The sequence below is a fragment of the Petaurus breviceps genome, unplaced genomic scaffold, assembly GCF_028583685.1.
Source record: "Petaurus breviceps papuanus isolate PSGF00001 unplaced genomic scaffold, PetGlider_PUasm1.0 108, whole genome shotgun sequence".
Lineage (NCBI taxonomy): Eukaryota > Metazoa > Chordata > Mammalia > Diprotodontia > Petauridae > Petaurus > Petaurus breviceps.
This window is the reverse complement of record NW_027185593.1, coordinates 1,061,468-1,085,712: the sequence shown is the minus strand read 5'-3', so window position 1 is coordinate 1,085,712 and position 24,245 is coordinate 1,061,468. Positions and strand designations below refer to the sequence as shown.

Here is a 24,245-nt window from a genome sequence, read left to right as displayed (position 1 = left end):
GGGGGGGGGGAAGGTGCTGGTGCTGCTGGGTGGGGAGGTGATGGTGCTGATGATGGCTAGCAACAGCAGAGAAAGAAAGGAGAGCTGTAGAAGTCTGGCCCCAGGTTCTACAGGGAGAGGGAGAATCTTACCTGTAAGGATGATGTTGGGGATGTTTCCGTGGCTTGAGTAGTTTAGCTGCTGTGCATCCTGAAGGCTGCTGTGACTCCCTGTCAGTCCCATCATGGCAGCCTGGGAGTAGTTAAGTGTGGAGCAGGGGCTGTAGAGGCTGTTAGAGCTGATAGCGTTTTCAATCATATTAAACTGTTCCAGCTGAAGATCAAAGCACAAACCAAGCATTACCCCAACCACATCAGGCCAGAGGATCCTGCTACCATGTCCAGCTCAGACTGTGCATACAATTCATCTCCAGAGGACAAGCAAATACATGCCCTAACTGATTTCTGGACTCTTTACCCATGTCTTTTTCCATCCAATTCAAGTGGGTTAAATGCTTGTTGAATGAATGAATGAATGAATGAATGATGATGGCTCCTGCTGGCATTTTTAAAGAACTGCAAATAATCTTAGGAGAGAGTCTGCTAAGCTTTTTCCAGAGGAGGAAAGGCATTGCCTTAGGGCATTGGCAAAGCCTTGTTCTCTGCCATCTCGACTCAAGCTGGCACAAAGGCAGACATGCTTATCATATCTACAGACAGTGATGCCTTCTGATTTGCGGTTCTGACTCTTCTCCTTTCTTTTGTTCTCTCATTAACCTTGGAGGACAAGGTGCAGAAATGGGGTGCTATTTGCCTGAAGGAGTGAAACAAAAACCACCCAAATGGTGCCTGTTGCCCCTGGAGGCCTCTGAGTTGCGATTCTAACCAACAGCCTCCTTTCTCACCTTTCTTCTTTACGAAGCACTTCTCAGACACTGCCTCCCTTGACACTTCACAGTGTACCCCTGAAGTGAGCAGGAATCCAAATCCACTTTGCAGATAAGGAACTAGAACTCACTCAGCTTGGGTTAAATGACTCACCCACAGTCACAAAGCTATACCATGACAGAGCCAGCACTTGAACCCAGGCCCTTGGATTCTGTGTCAGAGAGTAAGGAGTCTCTTTGCCACATTCAGCAGGTCAACTCTGATATCAGTGAAGTGGAGGGCCCTCATAGGCCATCAAGAATGATCTTTTATTTGACAGATGAGGGAACTGAGACCCAAAGAGGTCAAAAGATCATAGGAGCACAGATCGAGCAGAGGGACCTCAGAGGTCCAAGGTCTGCATTTTATAGAGTAGAATACTGAGTCCCAAAGCAGAGAAGCCCAGGTCCTCTACCTCCCCTTAATCCCAACCTCATACTCTTTCCTATGAGAAGCCTGCTGAGAAAGGCTTCCATATGACCTAATACGATGTGTTAGAAAGAGTCTTGACCTGGGATTCAGGAAACCTGGGTTCTAATACTGATCCTGCTACTCCATCCATAGTTTGTGACCCTGAGCAAGTCACTAAACCTGTAAGGGCTTCCCTGTTAGGCTAGGTGATTTCAAAGGTCCTTCTTCTGGCTGTAAAAACTTCCATTTCACATGGCGATTTTCCTAAGTGAAATGCCAGAGTTCACTGGTTGGAGAAAAAAGGACCTGGAGGCTGGGATCAGACCCTGTGGTACAAGGAGAGTGGCCACAGCCACAGAGGGAAGCAGAAAGTGGCCCACTCTGGTAGCCAGGAGAAGTGGACATGCCATTCTAAGCAGGAAGCTTACAGGGCTCACCTGATGGGACAGGGCATTAGCCTGCCTTGCTGTCATCTGCTGATCATAAAAGGAGTCCCCAAAGACGCTGCCCAGGACGGAAGAGTGCTGCAGATAAAAGAGAGTCCTGCTGTTGTGAGATCCCCCATATCTAGCGGGCCACAGAGAGGTGGCAGGCTGCTGAAGCCACTCAGAGCAGCTCTGCTCCATGCTCGGCTCAGTCGCCCTAACCAACAAGGCTCAGACTTTTTAGACACTGGCTGCTGGCCTGACTATGGCCACGACAAAAGACAGAAACAAAACGGTCCCTCGAGGAGCTTACATCCTACTGGGGATGAGTTTGTTCTCCACTAAAAGTACAACCAGCAGAGTGCTGTAACTGGTAATGTGGAGAGAGCCACGTCCCCCTGGGGCAAACAGCAAGGCTCCCCATCCTTTCTGCAGAGGTGGGCCCCGAGAAGACGAGCAAGTCACACCTAACCTCCCGGCTGCCTCAGGCAAGGCCGTTCCTCTGACAACAATTAACGGCTGTGACACTGGCCCAGAAAGTGCACGTGTCCACACGTGCTCCTGCCAGAACAGCCTGGCTGCCTGGGATTCCAGGAAGGAAAGCCTAGAGGCTCCTAAACCTCAACTACCCAAAATGTACAGGACACGTCAAGGACAGAAACAGACAAACAATGATGCGAAGGCCAAGCTCAGCCACTCAGGAGCAACTTTGCCATTTCCATAATTTCTGATTTTGCAGGAAATTCCTTATTCAAACTATGCCACTGGTTACCAGCCTGTCCCTCTCACTTCAAGGCCTACCCCACAAGCTGATGGGCTCATGTGGCTCCTCCTCCTCCCGTCCTCTGCATTAAGATGGGAGTTCTAGAGAGAGTGGGCCTAGGAGCCTGTAAGGGTAGATGCCAACATGGCTTCTGACCTCCTAAAATCCTAGACCTGAGGCTGGAGGAGCTCCCTCCACGACACCCCTGATAAGCCCAAGGAACTCCAGCCATGGGGAGTTCACGACTTCCAAAGACAGTCGGTCTCTTCCAGTAGAGAAGGCTCTGATGTTTACAAAACTCTCCTTTACCTGTCTCCCTTGGTGGACTCGGACAAATTCCCAGTTAAACTGAATGAAATCCAACCAAGGCACAGAGAAGAGAATTCTGCCTTCAATGATCAGGATATAAATAAACTTTAGTAACCATCGTCTGCCTAGGGAGTGTGAACACACAATGGTCCAGCAAGACACTGTGGCCACCAGAGGAGTCCCTCTGCTCAAATGTAGGACACAGGCATAGAGCTGGAGACCATGGAGTCACCTCATCGAACAAGGGCTAGGAAAACATGCAGCAAACTTCCTTCCAGAATGCTCCCCCCAGGGTGCTCGTGTGCATGTGTGTGTACATACACACACACACACACACACACACCACACATGCCCCCCCCCCTCTGTCAGCCAGAATTCTCCACGAATGTCTCTTACAAATCTTCCAACAGTTCTTTATAAGAGGGAGTCGATGTAAAACTAGCAAAACACCTACTTTTACAGAGCTATTAAAACAAGAGAAAAGAAATCTGTCTCCCAACAAGCCGAGCCTGCTGAAGGACGCCCACACCATGCTCGGAGACCCATGGTTTGGAGAAAAACAACTCACGTCCTGATCATCAAAGCAGGCCAAGGCTGAGCCAGAAAGGCTGGATCCAGGTGCTCTCTGGGTGGGTAGGGGCTGAATGGTAGTGGTTCCCCAGAATATAAAATGTCTACACAGATGACCCAGGAAATAATAACAGTGGGATCTCTAAGCCAGGAGGTGCTGGGCTAGGGGTGCTATTCAAAAGGCCTGGGTGAAGGACCTTCTGAGAGAGATCACCGGGGAACCTTAGGATGACACCTTCTCAAGCTAAACTCAGATGTGTACAGGGCTGTGCAAGCCAAGCTGCTGCAGAATGCCCCAGGAAAGGGAACTGGATCTAAAGGGAAAAGACCTGGGTTCAAATCCTTGCTCTACCACTTACTAGGTGTGAAACCTTGAGCAAGTCTCTGTTTCCTGAGCCTCAGCCTGCTGCTGATTTGTAAGAAGAAAAAGTTGGACTGGAAGATGTCTGAGGCAGCGTGCAGCTCCAAAAGCTTAGGATTCCAAGAGATTTTTCTTCTTTTTCATCTATTTCCAGGTTCATAATGGCTAATAATAGTTTACAATTTGCCAAGTCATTCCATATATTAGCCCAGGGTCACTGCCTAGAACCTACATCTCAATCCCACCTGAGATGACTTTCCAGGATCTCACCTGCAGTTGTTAGGGACACCACAGAAAGCACCGTCCTGTTCAGCAGGGATGGGTGGCACTGCAGGGCCCATTCAGCTCAGAGCTTTCGGGACTATATGAAAAGACAGGAAAGCCCAGTGGCTGGCCCCACCTGGAAGGAGCAGCCATTCTGACCATCCTTTTGTTCTGTCTCTAAGATGGTTTTCTTCAGGAGGAAGGGGCAGAGAAAGGGAATCCCAATCATGGTCGCTGGGCGACCTGGGCTGAGCTCAGCCTTCATCTCATTTTTGTTAAATATTCCAAAGGCACTAAGGGGGACAGGCATTGGATGTCAGGTCTGTGAGTCAGCTGCTCTGTATCTGGTCCAGCAACTGGCACAATGCTCTTAACTATCAGGGAACTGATCCAAATTGATCAGGAGATGTTGGGACATGAAGGAGAGGCTAGAGCCAAGTACGGAGACAAGAGGAAGCAGACCAGATCAGGAAGGGGTTAAAGCAGAAGCCACTAGCTACCCCAAGTGGGCAGGAGAGGCAAGAAAGGTTGGGGGTGGGAGCTTAGCTATGAGGTATTTCTCTACCCTCACCCTCTAGTCAGAGCCTGCTTTTTGTTGTTGTCTTTAACCCTAATTACAAGGACCTACCTCCCAACAGAGTTTGACTTATCCTCTTCTAAGATATAAGTTCATCCCACCTTAACCTATGGTCATTCCCAACCTTTGCCATCACCAAGTACAAACATCAGAGGCAACTGGGACCAGATAACTTTTCTTTTCGAAGGGTTCTGGGACTGGCTTTCCTCCATGCAAAATTCTACAGGCTCAGCAAACAGACTGAGCATAGAAGATTGGAGAGAGTGGGAGCCAGCTGACAGGAAGGCCTGGCTTCAGCACTGGAGAAGGCTGACCCTGGGAGTTTGGGGCCTTGGTGAAAGTAGCTCCTCCTCAGAAAAACAGGGGTCAAGAGGAGTCCTGGCTCTGCCATGATGTTTATTCACCGCTAGTTAGGAAGGATGGGAGCCAACAAGGAGGCTCTTGACCTTCACACATTTACTCTTTGTAGTAAATCAGAAGCATGAGGTACAAAGCATGGCTTTGCATATTATGGCAAGAAGTTAACTGCATGGGGACAACCCCAAGAGAGTTCAGGCTGACATCTCACTACCTCAGGTAGTGCCCCCGGGCCCAAGTATCAGAAGTCAAGTGGACAGTTGCTAAAACAACTCAAAATCATTTCCACCTTGGGCTTGCAATCTTTGGAGCACAAAAGAGCACTACAGGGAAGGTCTGGAGAGTCAGGGGGTTCTAGCCCTGGCTCTGCCACTAACCAAATGAGTGACCCTGGGGAAATCAATCTTCCTCTCTGGGCCAGAATTTTCTCATCTAGAAAATGTGGGTTGAACTAGAGAAGCCCTAAGCTACCATCTAACTCCAATGTCTTGAAGTCTAAGGCCCCTTCCAGCTCAGAGAAGAAAGCTACCCTGAGCTTCTTGTCTAAAGGCATGGCAATGGACGGATGCACCGCATTTCCCAGGGAAATTTCCCATTGCCCTCCTCTTTCTCTAAGTATAACTTTCCAAGAGATCAGGATAAAGGGTTAGAAAGAATTCCATACCAGTAAGAACACAGAGGGTTCAGTTAATGGAAGGCTATACAGACATCAGGCTGACCAACACCATACAGAGGTTTTTGATGGTAAAGTCCCTTCCAGGTGAGAAGTAGATGTCAGGAAAGAACATAACCAGCAAACAAAATGGAGAGAGACAAATAGCCTACTTAAAGGCATACCCCCATGTATGTGTCCATCTGTAAGAGACAGAAGGCTTGGAACAGGGAGATGTCATTTCCCTAAAGGAGTGGCCACGTCAGATAAGGATGCTCTAAAGTAGTCATGCTCAGTCCAAACCCTTAAGAAAAACTGGAGGGAGGACCACGACTGGTGTGGAGCCATCCCACGGCCCACCAGAGAAAATGATGGCTATTAGGTATTGTCTGGACAGCCCTGGGCCAAACCACTCTTTCCAATGAAACCTCTTAAGTCATACGCACCTAATGGGTGGTAATCTTCCAGTTTTCAAGAATGACTCTATCGCTAACCACTGACTAGGCACGAGTATTAGGTCAGGTTTCCATAGGTGCCCTTCCTACATTCTGGTGGAGGGGTTAAAGAGATAGTCAAAGGCAGGTAGTAAGGGACTGGAGGTAGGGAGACAAGGGGCCCAGTCAGGGTAGGCCTTCTGACCTGATGGAGGGTGAACTCATGTCTTTGCATGAGGTAAAGAGGAGTTGGAAGCTCCCCTATTCGGACTATCCACATGTAACAGGGTCTTAAAGTCCATCAGTAGAGTCATCCCTTGGGGCTAATCAATAGCCTTTCCAGGAATCCCCAGGAAGGGGCTGAAACCTTCTGAATGGTTTTGTTGGAGACAGAGAATGGGTGCTGGAGGAGTGAGAGGACACTAGAAGCATACCACCCTACCTATTTCATCCTAGGTTTGGACAATACTGACACTGGGCTTCCCAAACAGTGACCGTCTACCTGATGAGCAATGGCAGAAGAATGTTCTACTGCATTCTCTTGAGGTGGAAAGGAGAAGATTCTACTCTTTTTTCTGGTTGGCCATGGGAAATAAGAGCCAAACATAAAAAAGTTGTAGAGTTTCAATCTCAACAGCCAACAACAATGCCAGTCTAGATAGACCTTGCTAAATTGGCCTGGCCTGATGGGAAACAGAGCCAAACACAGCAAAGTTGAAGAGTTTTAATGTCAATAGGCTCTTAGACAAGGAGCTATTCAGGAAAAAAAAAAAAGGCAGGCAGGGTCCATTAGTACCATAGGAAATGCTTATGGTAATGCACTATTCCGGTCTATTGCTGGGACATACCCCAGGTGAGAGAGATAGAGATGGAAAACCAGGACCAGCGTGACACTGAGGGCGTTCCCTGATTGTCTATACTGCTTACAAGCCTCCCAAGAATTGAAAGCTGGGATCCAGAAGCTGAATCCTGAAAAGGAGGGAGACCTTTCTGGGGTCCTGAAAATGCCGTGGCCAATGGCCACGAGGCAGTCATCAGAGCAGACCCAAAGGCGGGCCTGGGAGTGGGAGTGCAGGTTTGATGAGCATTAGAGACAACCAGGCAGGCATGGGCAGATGCCCTGTGGGTGCTCCAGGATCCCTGCACCCTGCAGAGCTAACCCCTGCCTAACCTAATTCTCCAGTAGCTCTAGCTTTTCTCTTGACCAGCTCACAAAGTTTAGCTCTCTGTATCTGAAGCTCTTCTCACCTATCAAGTGCAGATAACATCCCTGACCTGTCTAATTCATGTGGCTTTTATAAAAACTATTCCAATGGATGGGTGATACCATCAATCTAGAAGTTCCCTCCAATGATGCGGACCCCAACAGGCTTATTATAAAAAGAGCATTTTATGCATTATAAAGGACTTTGTACACGGGGGCTAGTCATGGTAATTAATTACTACTCCCTTGTTAATAAAATCCCAAGATGAGATTGGTCCAAAGGAAAGTGTATCCTTAGAGCCATGGGAACCTTTTGGATGATGGCAACAGGGGTCAGAGAAAATGGCCAAGTCTAGAAGAGCAGGCCCATGGGCCCATGAGGCAGGCAGTGGGGTGCCAGGCTTCAGAGCTCACCGCTAACAGAAGCATTGGCACCTAGGGACGGAAGCTATACCAGAGTCCTGAGACCTGAGCTACACCTCAGCTCTGCCACTTCTTGGTTCTGTGGTCTCCATTTCCTTAGATAACAAATGGGGACAGTGACTCTGTTTTTACTGTCCCGTGATGATGGGACACCCAAAGGACCTGATACCTCCAGCCTCGCCTCACCTGTCCTCCCTCAGGGGTTGTGTCTGACAGGACACAGGAGAGACAAGCAGGGGACTTCCTCATCTTCAGCCTTTCTGGGATCGATTCAGACCATGAAGCCTCCTCTACTAAAATCCCAGAGGCCTCAATTGTGCAACAGTTAGTCAATAGGACAGAACAGGTTTGGGAGGTTCAAGCTGGCTGGCAGCTGCAAGGATAACGACTGGGTTGTGTGGTGGTTGTAGAAAGGGTAGAAACATGAAAACGGTCTTGACTAATACAACCAAGTTACAAATCTCGACATTCCTTTCACACCCCACACTGTAAGTCAATGTCATTTGTAAGATCCCTAGAGCCAACAATATCACGGACACCATAGGACTTAGGGGCATCATCAGAGAACACAAGAACAAAAACCTCGTCTCCCTGGCCCTGGTGACAGGAGCGAAGGGCCCTTCCAGATGTACATTCTATGTTCTAGAACTAAGACACTATCATTCTGATATGATGACAGACACTAGCTTTGATATCATCCTTGTCACAATCCCAAGCAAACACTTCCCCATTCAGCTGTTATTGGTTTGTCTTAGCATGAATGACCTTAGATGAGGCATAGGTCTGAGAAGTTCTCCCAGAGGACAGAGAACCCTGGTCAGCCAGCCAGAGCACCTTCTCCCAGTGAAGGAAAAGGAGTGCAACATTCTGTATCTGAGTGGGACCAGACAGGATGAGACATCAGTGAAGCATGAGGCACAGACAGTGACAGTGAGTGACCATGGGTTGGCAATGGACACACTGGAGACAAGAAGCAAGGCTTGTGGAAGCACAGAGTCCCTTACTTGAGGGGAGCTGCCAGGAGAGAAGCCTTGATTGGAGACAGGAGAGGTGGGAGACTGGTTGGCTGGGGAGCCAGCATTACTGCGGTACTGCTGGAGTGAACCCTACAGAACAACACAGAATTAAAGACCATGGGATCGATGGAAGGTTGAAAGGTTATATACTTATTGGTGCACAGCTGGAAACGATCATCAGCAATTCTAAGCTGGGTTGATGCAGCTGTCATGGCGAGCAGGAGCCCTGGGCTCACCCACCACAGGCTGGACTTGAGCTCACTGGAGGTCTCCGATGGTCAGTGCAGGTTTTCAAAGACCATGGTCTTTACGTGGCTCATTCAGGACAGTAGAACCCCATCATCACTTTATTTTCTGGCTACACAAATTCGGCTGTCTTCACACATCCTCTCAGAACAGTGCTAAAAAGAAGCCTGACAGAGCTGTAACACATCTGGCTACAAAGTAGGAATCAGAGTGATATCACCGATACTAGATCATAAAGGGGTTCTACTGTGTATACAGCCTGCTGGCCAAGAGAAGCTGGGGACGGTCCAAACTCTCAGTACTTTTCACTTCTCATCTATCCCGGCCCCTCCCTGCCCCATTCTGCTTTTCCCACCCCTCTCTGCTTCAAAGACAGGTTTGGTCTCAAGCCCCAGTCTGAGAACCACAGCAAGTCCAAACAGATATACACATCTCTTTTAATTTGTTTAATACATACTAACTCCAAAGCCTTCCAACCCCCTTCCCACCTAGAGGCTATACTGACAGTGCTTTGAAAATTCCACCCTTTATACTCAGCCACATGTTAACCTGCTCCTTTGACATCCTTTTTTATAAAGATCCCTTTTCTCTAGCAGAGGTCATGGTCAGTAGTTAGGTGGCTAGGTTATTCAAACACAGAGTAAGTTAGACTTAGGTGATGGGCCTAGGGACAAAATGATTTCTTACATTCTCTTGGAGGCTACTGTGAATAAGGGTTCCAAGGTACCCAGGAAGAAGCATTCCTTAGGAGATACCCAACCATCCTGAGGCACTCTTCTAAGACACTGTATTGGGAATTCAGGTGCAAATGATTTATTTGCAAATGGGAAGTCCTACAGGGAATCCGACTACATCCATGTATGTCTTCCTAGAAGACAATAACATACCATGTGGGAGCAAGCCCACTCAGTGGGAAACAGTAATCAGCATTAATTAAGTGGGCAGGAGAGCTCCTCAAAGTCCCTTTCTGGGACTGCTCCAGATGAGAAGAGCTCCCTATCAGAAGCCTGTGACAGAAATGCCTGAGGACCTGATGCTCTCTTTAGTGTTACTGCAGTGGGACCCTGAAGCAGCCAGGGAGAAGTCTCATTCAGAGATCCGGGGCAAGCTACTTGAAAATGCCACAGCTTGACTCCTATTATCATCTCCACAAGAGGCAGAGAGCAGATCTTGTTAAGATATGGATTCAAGTTGTACCTTGGACATATGTGGGCTATGTGACCCTGGGCAAACCCTAGGTAACTAAAACTCTTAAGTCGCAGAAGCGCTGGCCTGTGTTGGAAGTGGGAGTTTGCTTATTTGGGAGCTCCTTATGCCAATGAAATTGCAGGTTCAAACTCTATCCCTATCTCTATATCATTTCCATTACTTGAAAATGAAAACTCGAAGGCTTGGAATTTCCAGGGTTTGCCTTTTTTTATGTGTGAAAAGACTGAAAGTCAGTAGAGAACATTTGGATTTGATTGTGCAAAAATTCACAGCTAGGAAGGGTCAGTGTGCAGGTTCAGACTGGTCCTGTTATTTTTTTCTCTTTGGTATCCAAATCCACGTTCTCTGTTGGTGGAGGGATCCTCCCTTTCTTGGGCCCTTCTCTTCCCGGGCTGGCCAAAGCAATGATGGCCCCCCCGGTTAGAGAATTCGTGGGAAACGGTGGCCTCTCTCGCCAAGGGAAAAAGGCCGCTCTCCTCACTCCTGTCTCTCTCTGGAGCTACCCAAGAAGCCACGGTGGTCACTCTACCACTTATTTGTCATTTGCCTTCCCATTGAGGACAATGGAGAACAAACGAGTCCTATGATGGGAAGAAATGGGGCACAGCACCAAGTTCCAGTCAAACCCTCAAGTTTTGGTGGGCACCCCAAGGTGAAGAAATGTACTTCTAGTCTTCTCTTGTAGGACATTTAGCCAAAGAAGAGGACTCAGATTTTGCACTGTAGTTGGAAAGCTTGCTCCCTCCCATATTCGGTCTCTCCTTTCCTTGCTAAGCTCCTTCTACCTGATGCTTTCAGGAAAGCTCCGGGCACCTGAGGCAGCCCTTAGCTTTCCTCTGTGCTGATGCTTGGAAGCTTGCCCTTCCTTACAAAGAAAACGCCATGCTAACGGGTCCCTCTCTGGAGATGGCAGCCCAGACCCTGACGCTGACCTGTCTGCCTATTCAGTGCAATGGCAGGCCAGTGCTAATGTCTGACAACTGTTTAGATGCTGCGGAGCCAGGAAGAATACTCCAAGTTAATTTTAAGAAGTTGTCATTATCAGACACATAGTAGTGATTCACTGTGTTTAAAATTAGGAACTTGACAAACTTTAAGAGCCATTCCTCACTCAGCAGCCACAATTGATCACAAACAGCACATTCTAATGAGCTCTGAGCTTTGATCAATTCTGCTCTGCAGTCGCTGACGTACAGCACATGAAGCAGGCCAGCCCCATACCCAGAGGGATCTGACTGCATTTGCTAGCTCTGATAAGCACCTTCTTTGCTCCCCTGACGTCCCTCACCCCCACCTGAGTGGCCTCCCCCTTTGGCTAGCCTCTTCAAGAAGCCGCTGGCACACAGCAGCCCAGGTGGCCTATGTTCCACCTTCCCATTTGGAGTGCAAACTCCTGGAGGCCCCGAGGGGCCTAGCAATTGGTCATGTGCTTGCGGCAGAGAACTCAGCTGGCTGGGGCTTGTATACAGCCTCTCAAGGATGGCCTGAGGCATCATAGGATGTCTATGAGGTCACACAAGGACCCCCATGTGCACCAAGGGAAGGAGAACCCAGCCCCACAAAATCACACTTCTTCTGACACACCCAAAGGAAGTGTTAAGAAGCTTAACGCACACATGCAGCTCTGCCACGCTGAGAAGCCAGTTTGGCTCTGCAGACGGCAGAGGAAGGCTCTCATCCGTCCAAGTCTATATGCACAGAGCTCCATTTCCTCCCAGCTCCAAGGTCCCAGCTGCCCTCCACCCATCCCAGCTGCAGACAATGACCTCTTTTACTATCTGCAGCACCACAAACTTACCGAGGTGATGTCTATTCCCATCGACGGCTGGGCCTGGTTGCCTGGAGGGGACTGGGGGATAGTAGATGGTACTGTGACCGAGAGAGGGGGAAGTGGTGGCCCCCGCTGTAAACCCGAGCTCGGCATTAAGGGGGTGGTCTGGGAGAGGCTGCTTGGCACCTGGGGCTGCTGTGGTTGCGGCTGCGGCTGCTGCTGCTGCGGCTGCTGTTGTTGTGGCGGCGGCGGCTGCTGCTGGGAACTTGCTTGAGTGAAAAAGGAGTATGGAAGCTGCTGCTCCAGAGACAGGGCATCCATAGCCACAGCCTGAGAAGGGGAGGCACAAGATGGCAAAAGATGTCAAACTGTTCCTCCAAGAGCATCCACTAACTACAACAATGGGCAGGGAAGTGAGGGCAAGTGAGCACCTTTCAAATCCAATCCACACACAATGTATGTGATTCTGGGCTGACTAGCTGATCTCCAAAGCTGGGAGGAATGTGAACTTTCTGTCTGCCACTTGTCTGTGAGTCAACAAGCCCAATGGAATGGGCATTATCTGCAGACGCCAATGTCATCATCTGTAAAATGGCATGGACAATAACAACAGCGATCACAGTTCATAGTTCTAAAGCACCTCACCTTGGACAGAGCCCTTTCCATCCTGTCCTCTGACCTTCACAACACCTATGAGGTCGGTCAGGCAAACAACGCTTCTTTTTTTTAAAACAAAGGAGAAAACTGAGGCCCCCAAGAAGGGAAATGACTCACCCAAAGTCACTCAGCTGCTAAGCAGATGACCTGGGTTTTCTGATTCACCATCTACTAGCAGCTAGGCCTTGATATCAGTGCTAGAGGCCTGCACTCACTAGCCATGAGACAAGCTATCTGGGCCTTCTTCTTCTTCTGTAAAACAAGGCCTGGGGTGCGACTCTCCTCCCCAGGGGCTATGAGGGAAGGGCTCTCGAGAAAAGACAGCAGTTGTCATTATGGGTCAGAGCCTTGACCAAAAGGTGTCTGCTGAAGCACCTCTGATGCCCAGTTTCCTCACTCCTTTGGGGCACTCGAGTCTTAGTCCTGACTAAGCTCTTTCCTGAGGCCTGGTTTGACTCAGGGCCTGACAGTGCAGTTTCTATCCAGGACTTATTAGGACTAGTCCACATATAGGTCTTTGCTGCTATGCACCTCCCCTCCTTGTTTTCCAGGGTCTGACTGGGGAGCCGCTCATTGGGATCAAAGACTTGAAAGCTGAAAAGAACCTTAGCTATCATTGGGTCTCACCCTCTCATTTTATGGATAAGGAAACAGAGGCTTAAAGCTGCAGAGAGTCAGCTGAGAGTCATAAAACCACTAAATATCAGAGGCAGGATTTGAACTCAGGGCTTCCTGGCACCAAGGTCAGCATTTTCTCCACTATACAAAGCTTCTCTCTTTTGGTTTCAATGACACTTCAGGCTTGCTGGGGCATGGCCACATGATGTCAGCCAAAAGAACCACTGAGAAAAGACAATCCCACAATGCATTCCAAATTCAAATGTGACAGGACCTCAGTTTTCCCATCTGAAAAATGAGAATACTAATTTCACCTCATAGTTTTGGGTGAAGATCAAATGAGAAAATCCATGAAAAGCATACTGCAATCAGAGGTGACTACGTATATCTAAATCATTATCAATATTATTGGCTTAGACAGGCCTACAATGAGGAAATCGTTTTGTGAGCTGTAAAGCACCAAACAATGCAGGTTATTAAGATGGTCAGTGCACCTATTGTGCACATGTGGGATGGCTTGGCCTCATGGCCAGGCTCGCCTTGGATGCTAGCTGGATAAACACAAGCAAGACATTTACTTCTCTCCACTTGTCAATCGGAGGGGACCGAACTCTTGAGTTTCTTGTACGTAGAGGGCTGCTTGAGGTCAGCGCCAATGACTCACATAACTCGGCAGAGATGTAGGAGAGGAGGCTGCGCCAATCGGCAGAGCTCACTGCCGCCTGGCAGCCTGCTGGCACCAGCCGCCGCTGCCATTAGTAAAGGCTTCCTGACACATGTGCCGTGGCACAAGGGCGTGCTCAAATGTGCCTGTGGCCACCCCAGGGCGCACCTGGGAGCGGGCAGCAGTTACACGCTTGTGTGAAGAGAGAGGGGTGTTTAAAATTTGAAGCCAGAAGGATTATGGGGAATCCTGGGATGCTGGGGCTGGGAGGGACCTTGGAGATTAACTAGTCCATTACTCCCATTTTACAGAAAGCTCACATTTATATAGCTTTTAGGATGCAATGACTGAGGCCTTGGGGGAGGCAGAAGGAGATGTAGACAGGCTGAGATTAGAATCCAGCACTACTGATGCTAAGTCCAGGTCATCTCCTAGGACACCAAGATGTCCCCACAGGACAGGGACAGGGCACCCTGAAGGTACTTAATAACTATGCAATGAATAACAGCTTTCATTCTTCCTCTGGTATTGGTTTTACCAGCACTATCACCACAAAAGCCCTGCAAGTACAAGTGTTATTATGCCCATTCTACAGATGAGGAAACTGAGGTTCAAAGGCAGTTTAATGAGGTTTGCAAGCAGCAGAGCTAGCCCTCGGGGTCTCTGACTTCCCAGTCCAGGGCTCTCTCCATTACACCTCACTGGTGCCCCCGAAGCTGGGGTCAAACACAAACGCAGACAACCCAAATCAGGCAGAATAACAAATGTGCTCCCATGTACCTGAGTGATTGGCGACAGAGGGGAGAGTGTGGGAGACATCTGCTGGCTCTGCTGCCGTCTTGAGTCTGCATTCAGGGACAGGGGGCTGACCGCTGGCTGACGGTGCTGTTGGGAGGAACCTGGAGTCGCCAACATGCCTGAAATTCAAGAAGCAGCCAGCTCGTGGGCCAGGGCCCTGAGCTCTCCTGGATTCATTCTGGTGAACATGGGTCCTGGTGGGATCCCTACAGCTCATATCCCACCCCCTCCAGTTAAAAATAAAATTAAAACCTTCCAGCAACTAGACCAGCACAATGGACCCTGTGACTGGCTCCTATGCTGGCTGAGTAGTTCAGGGGCCCAAGATCTTCTGGGGACAAGAGAGTCCCTGGGATTGGGCAGTGATAAGGGCAAAGGCACCTTGACATCAGTGATACTCCATTCAAAGCTCCAAGAGCCAGAGAATCACTGAATCACAGAGATGGAAAGACCTGCAGAGACCATGTACTCCAAACCTCTGTTGGAAACATGAATCATGCAAAGATTCCCCACAAGGACATTACCAAATTACAGAACCTAGAAAGGTCCAGTCATCCTCAGAGTACATGAAAAGTATTAAATGATAGTAAACAACAGTACAACTTCAAAGAATGACAGATCTGAGAGGGCACTTAGAACAGAGAATGTCAGCAAGGAAGGCCTTTAGAACACAAAATGTCAGAGCTGGGAGGGCCCTCAGAACTAAGAATATCAGAGTTGGGGGGGCACCCTTACAATACAGGATGAAAGAGCTGACACAGGATGTCAGAGTTGGGAGGGCCCTTAGAACACAGGATCAGAGCTGGGAGGGCCCTTAGAAGACAGAATGTCAAGGCTGAGAGGGCCCTTAGGACACAGGATATCAGGGTTCAGAGGGCCCTTAGAACTAAGAATATCAGAGCTGGAGCCGGGGTGGGGGGAAACCTGAGAGAACACCTAGTCCCACTCCCTTTTTATAGCTGAGGGAAATAAGACCCTTGACCAGGGCCACATAGATAGTAACTAGTAGAGCCTGGACTCAAACCCAGAGCCCCCAACTCTAAATCCAAGGCTTTACTCTGCAACCTTAATTTCTTTGGTTTTTAAAAAAATTATAAATTTAATATCCATCAAACAAAACAAGCAAACTGACAAACAAGATTAAATTTCATATTAAAAAACGTTCCAGTTTAGCAAAATAATACCAACAACAGTGCTGTTGTCAAGTGGTTTCAGCTGTGTTTGACTCTGCATGACCCCATTTGGGATTTCTGTGGCAAAGAAACTGGAATGGTTTGAGATTTCCTTCTCTAGCTTATTTTACAGATGAGGAAACTGAGGCAAACAGGGTGAAATGACTTGCCCAGGGTCACACAGCTACTAAGCATCTGAGGCCAGATTTAAACTCAAGAAGATGAGTCTTCCTGACTTGATCCAGGCCCAGCAGCTGAACAAACAATAAACAAGTATGAATGGCTTTGCTCTGTGTATGAGGTTTCTTTAAGAACCAAATCTCTGATCCCTTCCAAATCTGTCTCAAGCTCTGCTACATTCGGCTGTGCTTTTGTCAGTTAGCTATAGCTGAAGTCAACATGTATCCTGTTTCTGGATTGTTGATTTTGCCTTACACCTCTCTATCCGGGGCTTTTTATAGTTCTTTTTTATCCTCCTCACTATTTACTGTTCTGTTATTTAATCAGAGCCCTCACTTCAGGATGTCTGGTCTAGACCTAAATGACACTCTGGTACCTGAAACTCTCTCAGTTCCTCCCACCAGCCAGGGAACAGATTCGAGAGCTGTTATAGGAGGACTGGCTTCCTGGAGTAAGAAGAGGATCATCACCAAAGAGCAGGTTGCCAGGAACAACCTATCTTAGCCACAGCAGTCCACGATGTGGCACCCACCTCAATGAACACCCAGGCTCTGGATGTGCTCTTTCAGCCACTGACTTCAGCGTCCAGTGCTCCCCTGCATGTCTGTCAAACCTGGCTCCCTTTGTGAGGTGACATGGGAGGGACACTGCCTGCTCAAGAGTTCTGTCAGAAGAACAGAGGCTCCATCAATCTGGGAAGGTTCTAGAGTGACCCGGGCCTGGTGACCACTTGAAAGTCTGTGCTAGTGCATGGTTTGTCTCTTGCTGCTTCCCACTGCCTTCTGGGAATCTCGAAGAGCTCACCGTCTCCCGGGTATAGTGTTCCTCACTTGACACACAGGGATGCCAGCACCTTTGGGTACCTGACCATGGTGGGGCCAGGAGGGTCAGAAGGGCCTTCGAGGCCCTCTCCTCTCACAGAGCTGGAGAGAAGGGGAGCAGCTGGCCTACATCAGCCAGGAGGTCTCAAATGCTTGACGCTTTGTCTGTGCCACTCCACCATACTTCCTGCCACCCAAATGAGCCTACAAAAGACCATTTCCTATGCAAGCACTGCTGCTTTCCTGCTGTTCCCTGCTCTTTGGAGGATTTTCACAGCTGAAAGGGCCCCTTAGGGCTGAATCTAGAGCAGGGCCTCTTCTCCTTACTGGTGTCTGAGACCCCCGTGGCCACTTGGGGAGGTCTGCCACTTATTGAAGCCACTTATTCTCCAAATAAGGCTTTTAAAGGTATAAAATACAGAGAAGTAAAAAGGAAACCAATTCTTCTGAAACAAAGATATTAAAATGTTGTTTTTTTTTAAGTTCAGGGACTCCACATTAAGAAGCCCTGATCTAGACCAAAGTCCAACTCTCACTTTCCACACAAGAAACTAAGGCTGAGACAAGAGGTATGTTTTGCCTAGGGAGGGCCACACAGCAAGTAAGGAAAGAGCTGCGACCTGAAGCCAGCCAGGCTGCCTTATTCTCAGGCTGAAGCCCTTTCTATTGCACCATACTATCTCTCTAATGGGCCTAGAAAAAATAAGACTTCATATTTGAAGCCAGACAGGTATCTAAAATGACAGGGGCCAAATGCTGGGCTGCAAACCAAGCTGATGTAGCCTCACATGCTTCCTAAAACAACCTGAACTATAATTTAGATGTAGGGGATAGGTTCTTGAACTTGGAATTCACTGTAATAACTCATGTTATCTCTGCAAGATGACTAAGGTAAACACAAAGAGGGGTCCTAGTGATGACAGGAGGACCCTGGGATCTGGTTGGAAGGGAGCTGAGAGATCAATCCAACCCGATCACTTTACAGATGGGGAGACTGAGGCCTACGGAGGCTAAGGGACTTGCCCAAGGGTCAGACAATGTCTTCTGACTTCAAATCCTCTTTCCACTACACACTAAATGAGTAGTGAGTCAAAATCTGCTCTGCTTAACTGCACAAAACATTTGTTCAAGGGGGCCACCCAGAACATTCCCCTGCCCAGGAGAACCTTTCCACCCTCTAGTTTTTAAACATTCCCCACCCGCCACCCACTCCCAATCTGCAGATTTCACAGCCTTTACATTTCTGATGAGGAGCTGGGGGCAGGATTTCAACAAATGAGGACAGAAACCAGAGAGGAGCTAAGTCATCATCCAGGAGACACAGACCTCTTTCTTCTTTGTTGTCCAAAGGCCTGAGTGGCTGGTCTGGGCGGTAAGTACAGTATGTGCCAGAGGCCAGCAGCTCTTGCTTGATTTAAAATGCAAAAAACCTTGCCAAGTGACCTGTTCTCCCTGGCAAATGCACAAACAATCAAACATATGTCAAACATTATGAGATTCTACTCTCCTTACGCTAACAACCAGGCCGCCCTTCAGTGTGTGAGTCCTCCTGCTAGGTACAAGGCAACATTCTCAAGTCTATTATTTTCATATGTGTATATTCTACTCCATTTGTTTAGACTCAGTACAGTTTGGAGGTACATTATCCTTGGGAGTGCTTTGAAAGGATTGCCAAGGGCACTCTGGCAAAGGCACTGAATGAGTCCTGCTGGAGGCTGCTGCAGATCTGAGCTGATAAAACGAGGAACAGAAAATAGAAGGTGTCTGCGGAAGGAGACCAAGAGACTGAGTGAACCCCCTGACTTCCAGACCTCACGCACAGCACCTCGACTGGGAGCTAACAGACCTCTCCAGGAACGTTCAGAGGCTGGTGCCCTGTCTCTGAGGGTGATGTGTTCATCTAATTAGCAAAGCCCTTCTCATCAAGCTCTCCACATCCTCCAGGCCTGCGTGGCAGCCACTAAAAGGGAAAGGGCCCCTTTGTACTCGACGGATGTCACCTTAGAGACCATAACATCCAATGCATATGGAAACCAAGGCTTAGAGAAAAGAAAAGACTTGTCCAAGGTCAGAAAGAGAGTTAAGAAGTGGGACAGGGATTTGAATTCAGAACCTCTGACTCCATGTTCAGTCATTTTTCATGAGCCAGGCAAAGCAACCAACAAATGCTCTGCACCTGAGTACTGAACTCAAACCCCCTGAGGCTCAGCCTGGTCCTAAGGAGAATCTCTAAGTCCTCATCACACTGATGAACCACAGACAGGCAAAATGAGAGGGTGAGGACCACCAGGCCTTTGGAGGCTCTGTCTTCAGGAAAAGAAGCAAGTTTTAGACATATTCAGGCTCCAGCGTGCACACCCCAAAACCCAGGACAGAATCGGCTGGCACAGCTCAGCCTCCGCTACCCTGCAACAAGTCCAGCTTTGGACCTTCTCTATGGGTCACATCTGGGCCCACGTGTGTGCTCTCAGGTTAAGCAGGTCCCATCTCTCCACCAAGTCACACACTCTTAGGGAAGAAAAGCCCCCAGAGATCATCTCATCCAATCCCTCCCTGAAGCTGGAATTCCCTCCACAACATGCTTCCCTATAACTGCCCCCACCTCATGGATCCCAAGTCTCCCTTCTAGGGTTAAGCAGAACAAATCTGCTCCTTCTTTCACTCAGAAGTCCTTCAAATATTAGACGACAACAGAATGCCCCTCTAAGTCATGCCCTCTCCAGGCACCAACATCCCTAGTTCTTCTAGCTGACCCTCACAGGGCCTGGTTCTGAGCTGCTTCTGCATTCTGGATAAGCTTCCTCTGGCCATGCTCCAGCTTGCCGACATCCCTCATAAAATGTGGTACCCAGACTGAACACAGTACTGCAGATGTGAGCTGACCAGAGCAGAGGCCTGTCACCTCTCCTGTTCTCCAAGAAAACAATAGAGCAATTCCAGACTTGGAGATTTCTTTGAAAGTTCTGTGAAAATTCAGGGCCAGAGCTCTCTTTCAACAGGCTTCTGGGATGATATATTCACCTGCCTAATGGTCTGTCGTTGCTCCAAGCAAACGACTAACATCTAAACGACTCTCTCCAGATGCACATTACATCAAAACGCCCACATCTGTAGAACACCCTTCAACCCTGCATCTACAAATGCACATTCAGCAGGATCCCTGTCCCACCTCTCCCCTCCCCCCCACCTCACTTTGCTGCCCTAAGCTCCTGAGCAGACACCAGAGCCATGCTGTACACCCGGCTCAGGACCCCCACCTTCAGCAAGCTTCCCTCAGTTCCAGCCCTTACCCTGACTGGCAGTGCCGATGCCCAGGTGGGTCAGGTTGGCTGCCAGGTTGCCAGTGCTGTTGGAGCTGCTCAGGGCTGGAAATGTGGACTCCTCCGGATCCAGAGGGGTTGGGAGAGGAGAAGGGAAATGGATATTCGTCAGGTCAGGGAGGGAGCCCCCTGTGTTATGGGTAGCAGGAATTAGGGTTGTAGTGTTTTCCTGGTCAGTGGACGGGAAGATGCTAAAGGAGAGGGAGAGACCACACAGAGAACAGCAACAGTGAGCACTGAGGGCTGCCCGTCATTGCTTTCTTCTTCCGTGACCTGATACAAAAGAGACTTTAGAACCATTGCATTTTGGAAATCTAGGGGTTAGCTCCAGAAGGGCCCTTGGAATCAGAAAGGCAGAGGGAGGAGAGGTCTTAGGGAGTGTCTACTCCAACTCCAATAGTCAAAGGAGAGGAGAACTGAAGCCCTTTGCCTGAGGTCATAAAGCCTATTAGCAGCAGAGCTGGGCTAGACCCCAGGCCTCCCAACTCTCAGTCTGGTAATTTTTCAACACTGAAATAAGATAGGGTCACAAAAGAATCAGCTGTAAGAAATGATAGCAATACTACCAGACACAACATTTCTTTGAGCATATTTTCATGTTAGGCCAAAGGCAGGCTGTACTTTTTTCCCAGTTAGACCTGTAGAGTAGCTCAGTGTGGTTGCTAGTGGCCACTTATATAGAATGTTTTTTCAGAGATTTCTTTTTAGCAGTATAGTCCGTATTTTAAAAACACAATCAGCCATTTCAGCAGTCTCCCAGAAAACCATGACTTTTTGAAGCCACATCTTTTTTTTTTTCTTTTTGGAGGGGGGAAGACAGGGCAATTGGGGTTAACTGACTTGCCCAAGATTACACGGCTAATATGTATTAAGTGTCTGAGGTCAAATTCGAACTCAGATCCTCCTGACTCTAGGGCTGGCGCTCTATTCACTGCGCCACCTAGCCACTCCTTGAAGCCATATCTTGACATGGGTGGTCACCCTTTCCCCCAGTCCTTGGTGAGATCAGAGGCAGGGCAGGGGGTGGTAGAGGGCCACAGGAACTACGGCTCCAACTGCCCAGGGCTCTGCTTTCAGTCACACAGGGCTCCCCTCAGGTGTGTGTCAGCCTGCTCCCCTCCACGTAGACTCCCGGCACCTGCTAAGGCTCTCTGCTTTGCAGACTGGCCTCTAAACAGATGCCAGTTTAAGTGACTCTAAAGTCTGCCCCTCACAAAGGCTCTAGGGTGTTGCATTACTGCCTCCCTCCCAGATGGCCACAGGGGCCTGGGGTGCGTGGGTATGTGTGTGTGCACACACGCCATGAACATAAACTCAGACATAGCCAAGACTTACTTGATTCCTGGGACTTCACAGGACTTAGGTCTTGATGACCCTGTCTGAATAAAACACAAGGACACAATGAAATTCAGCTTGAGAAGGCTGCGTGCATTCCTCAGCACTCAGTGCCACCAACCCCACAGTGTCCTTGGTCTCCTGTGACACTTTCAGGTCACCACGTCTGAGTTAATAGAATTACGGATTTTGGAACTGCCAAGGCACCTTAGAGATTATCCCCTATCATTTTACAGATGAGAAAAGTGCAGCCCAGAAAGGAGTAAGCTGCCCAAGGTCACACTGCTCATGAGCTCGAGAGAACAGGACTCAAAGCCAGATCGTGTTAAAATGATCTATCGATGCCAGAAAAAGCCTGTGCTTTCACACTCCTCAATCCTGGATGTAAGGCCCTGCTTCAGAACATATGGCAGTATCCTGGGCCTCCAACCCTGGCTTGCCCCTAAGGGGGGCACCATAAAGACCCAGAGCCAGCGTTTTCCAGAAATAAGTCAATTCACTGTTTTTAAGCTCTCCCCATTAAATGCCACTAAAATGCCCAGGGGGCAACAAATGGTCAGAAAGACTGGGAGCTGGCACTTGCTCCTTGCCCAATCATGGGGCAGAGAAGACAATGGTTTAGGAAAACCCCACCTCAGGATAGAGGCCCTGAAGGAAGGAGGACATTTCTGCTCCCTACCTCAGGAAGTCTCCAAGAATAAGGTCACATCATTAGGAAAGAAAGAGTTCTTCTAGGAAGGTGCAATGAGGTCAGCTTCAAAAACTTCAAAATGGCATTTCTGACTATTCCTCCACCACTGTACAATTAAACTACTCTCTGAGTGCAGCGCAGGGTCGATCTGTGCCCACGGTGAGAAAGAGGGAACAGGCAGGTGGCAGGGGAATTAAGGCTCTCTGATCAATGGGTGACGGTCAAGCAGTGGGCCTAGCTTGGGGATTTAGAGGTCTGGGTTAAAGGTGACCCAGTATAACAACAGTAGCTGAGGTTTCTATAAAAGCTTCCATTTCGTTCTCACAGGAGCCCTGTAAAGGAAAGATCACTCCATGCAACTGAACATTTATTACTGCCTACTCAGCACCAGCCACTGTGCTGGCTGCTGGAGATACAAAGATAAGAACAGCCCTGGGCTTGCCCTCAAGGAGCCTACCTTCTACTGGAATAAACCAACATAAACTCCTTTAAGGCCATACTCAACATTTATAAAGCTCTACCAAATTGGCGGAAGGGTAACAGGGACTGAGAAAAGGCCTTGTCTGCAAGAGGTCTGTGAGCCAAGGGCAGAAAGGAACCAGAATTCCAAGAGGAAGAGAGGAGAGAGGGTACTCTAGGATAGGGGACACCCTGTACACAGGTCCAGGGGCAGAGACAGGATGTCATGCTTAGGAAACATCAAGTGGGCCAGTGTGGATGGAATCAGGCTAGAAATGCAGGCTGCAGATAGACCGTGAAGGTCCTTTCAATGCCCAACAGGGGTTTTTAGATTCTCCTAGAAAATCAGCAGCCCCTGAAGCTTCTGGAGTAGAGAAGGGACATGGTTAGATCTATGCTTTAGGAATCACAGTGTGGTAGTTGTACAGAGAATGGACTGCAGAAGAGAGAGGCTGCACTAGGGGTCTATAGCCCAAGCAAGATTTTGTGAGGACCTGAGCCAGGGTGGTAGAGTTTGGCCATGAAGGAGAGGAAAGAGACAGGACAACAATCTGGGGGACAGTAGTGACAAGTGGAGGTTGTTTTAAGGCTGGGGCAGATTTGGGCATGGCTTCAGCTAGCGAGAAAGGATTCAGTAGATAAGAGAGACTAGAGACAGATGAGGGATGGTAGAAGGGGCTGGCATCTGGAGCAGATGTAAGAGGATGGAATCAAGGGCCCAAGGAAGAGAATGGCCTCAGCCAGGAATGTGGCCACTTCCTTCTCCAGGCCTAAAGCAAAAGAGAAGAGGGAGGTGGAGGAGATCTGAGGTGTAGAATGGGGGAAAAAAAGGGAACTTAGAACAGACAGCTTATATTTTCTTGATGAAGTATGAAGCCAGGTCCTCTTCTGAGAATGAGGGGGTGGTGTGAGGGGCCTGAGAAAAGAAGAAAAGGTTTAGAACAGACACTGTAGTGAGTGTGATGGAGTTGACAAAGGAAGAGTAAAAAAATTGCCCTGCAATAATGAGGGTCCAGTAGAATTTCATTATCATAGATCACAAATTTAAGAGCAGAAGGGGACCTTAGAGGTCATCTAGACCAATGCCCTCATTCTTCCTATGAGGAAACTAAGGTCCAGAGACCTAAGCAATGCAGTCCCCTGGTTGATAAAACAGCAAAACTGGGCTGAGAGCACAGAAGCAAATGTTGGTCTGTAGTAGGCTAAGTCACACCATTGGGTGACTTTTCCCTTTGGTTTGGCAGCACAGGAGTAGAAAGGAAAAGACTGATGGTGGTGGGTAACCAGGGCTGCAATCTGGAAAGGTATGACTGCTATAACAGATAAGGGGGCCAGGACTTTAAGCCACAGAGGACAGCACAAAACTGAGTGAGCTAATACTGGAAACGGAAGCCAGAGCAGGGCTGACTGACCGGGAAGGGAGGGAGAGAGAATATGTCTTGAAGGTCACCCTTAGGATGAAGAAAAGGTTAGGGGAGGAAGGCCAACAGGCAGGTGAGATGGGAGGCCAAGCACTTAGGATCAAGAAAAGCAATTCAGAGTTCTACAGAGCATGAGAGGTACAAGGTAATGATGACCTGTGTGTGTCTGGTTAGAGTGAAAGTGAAGGTCATGAAAGCTGAGAGGCTGATGA

General features: G+C 48.7%; 1 protein-coding gene across 6 annotated transcripts in view; it reads right to left on the bottom strand.

Moving 5' to 3' along the window:
* CRTC1 (CREB regulated transcription coactivator 1) overlaps positions 1-24,245 on the bottom strand; it is a 135,545-nt gene that overhangs the window by 9,053 nt on the left and 102,247 nt on the right. For 2 of the 6 annotated variants that reach the window (XM_069067227.1, XM_069067302.1), the window contains 7 exons: positions 21,463-21,506; positions 20,098-20,318; positions 14,617-14,753; positions 11,925-12,227; positions 8,660-8,761; positions 1,754-1,840; positions 132-312 (listed from right to left, as the gene is read on the bottom strand). In XM_069067227.1, coding sequence (XP_068923328.1) covers positions 132-312; positions 1,754-1,840; positions 8,660-8,761; positions 11,925-12,227; positions 14,617-14,753; positions 20,098-20,318; positions 21,463-21,506 — 1,075 coding nt within the window. The remainder of the gene's footprint in view (positions 1-131; positions 313-1,753; positions 1,841-8,659; positions 8,762-11,924; positions 12,228-14,616; positions 14,754-20,097; positions 20,319-21,462; positions 21,507-24,245) is intronic. The other 4 variants (XM_069067328.1, XM_069067403.1, XM_069067368.1 and 1 more) reach the window with 3 other exon arrangements.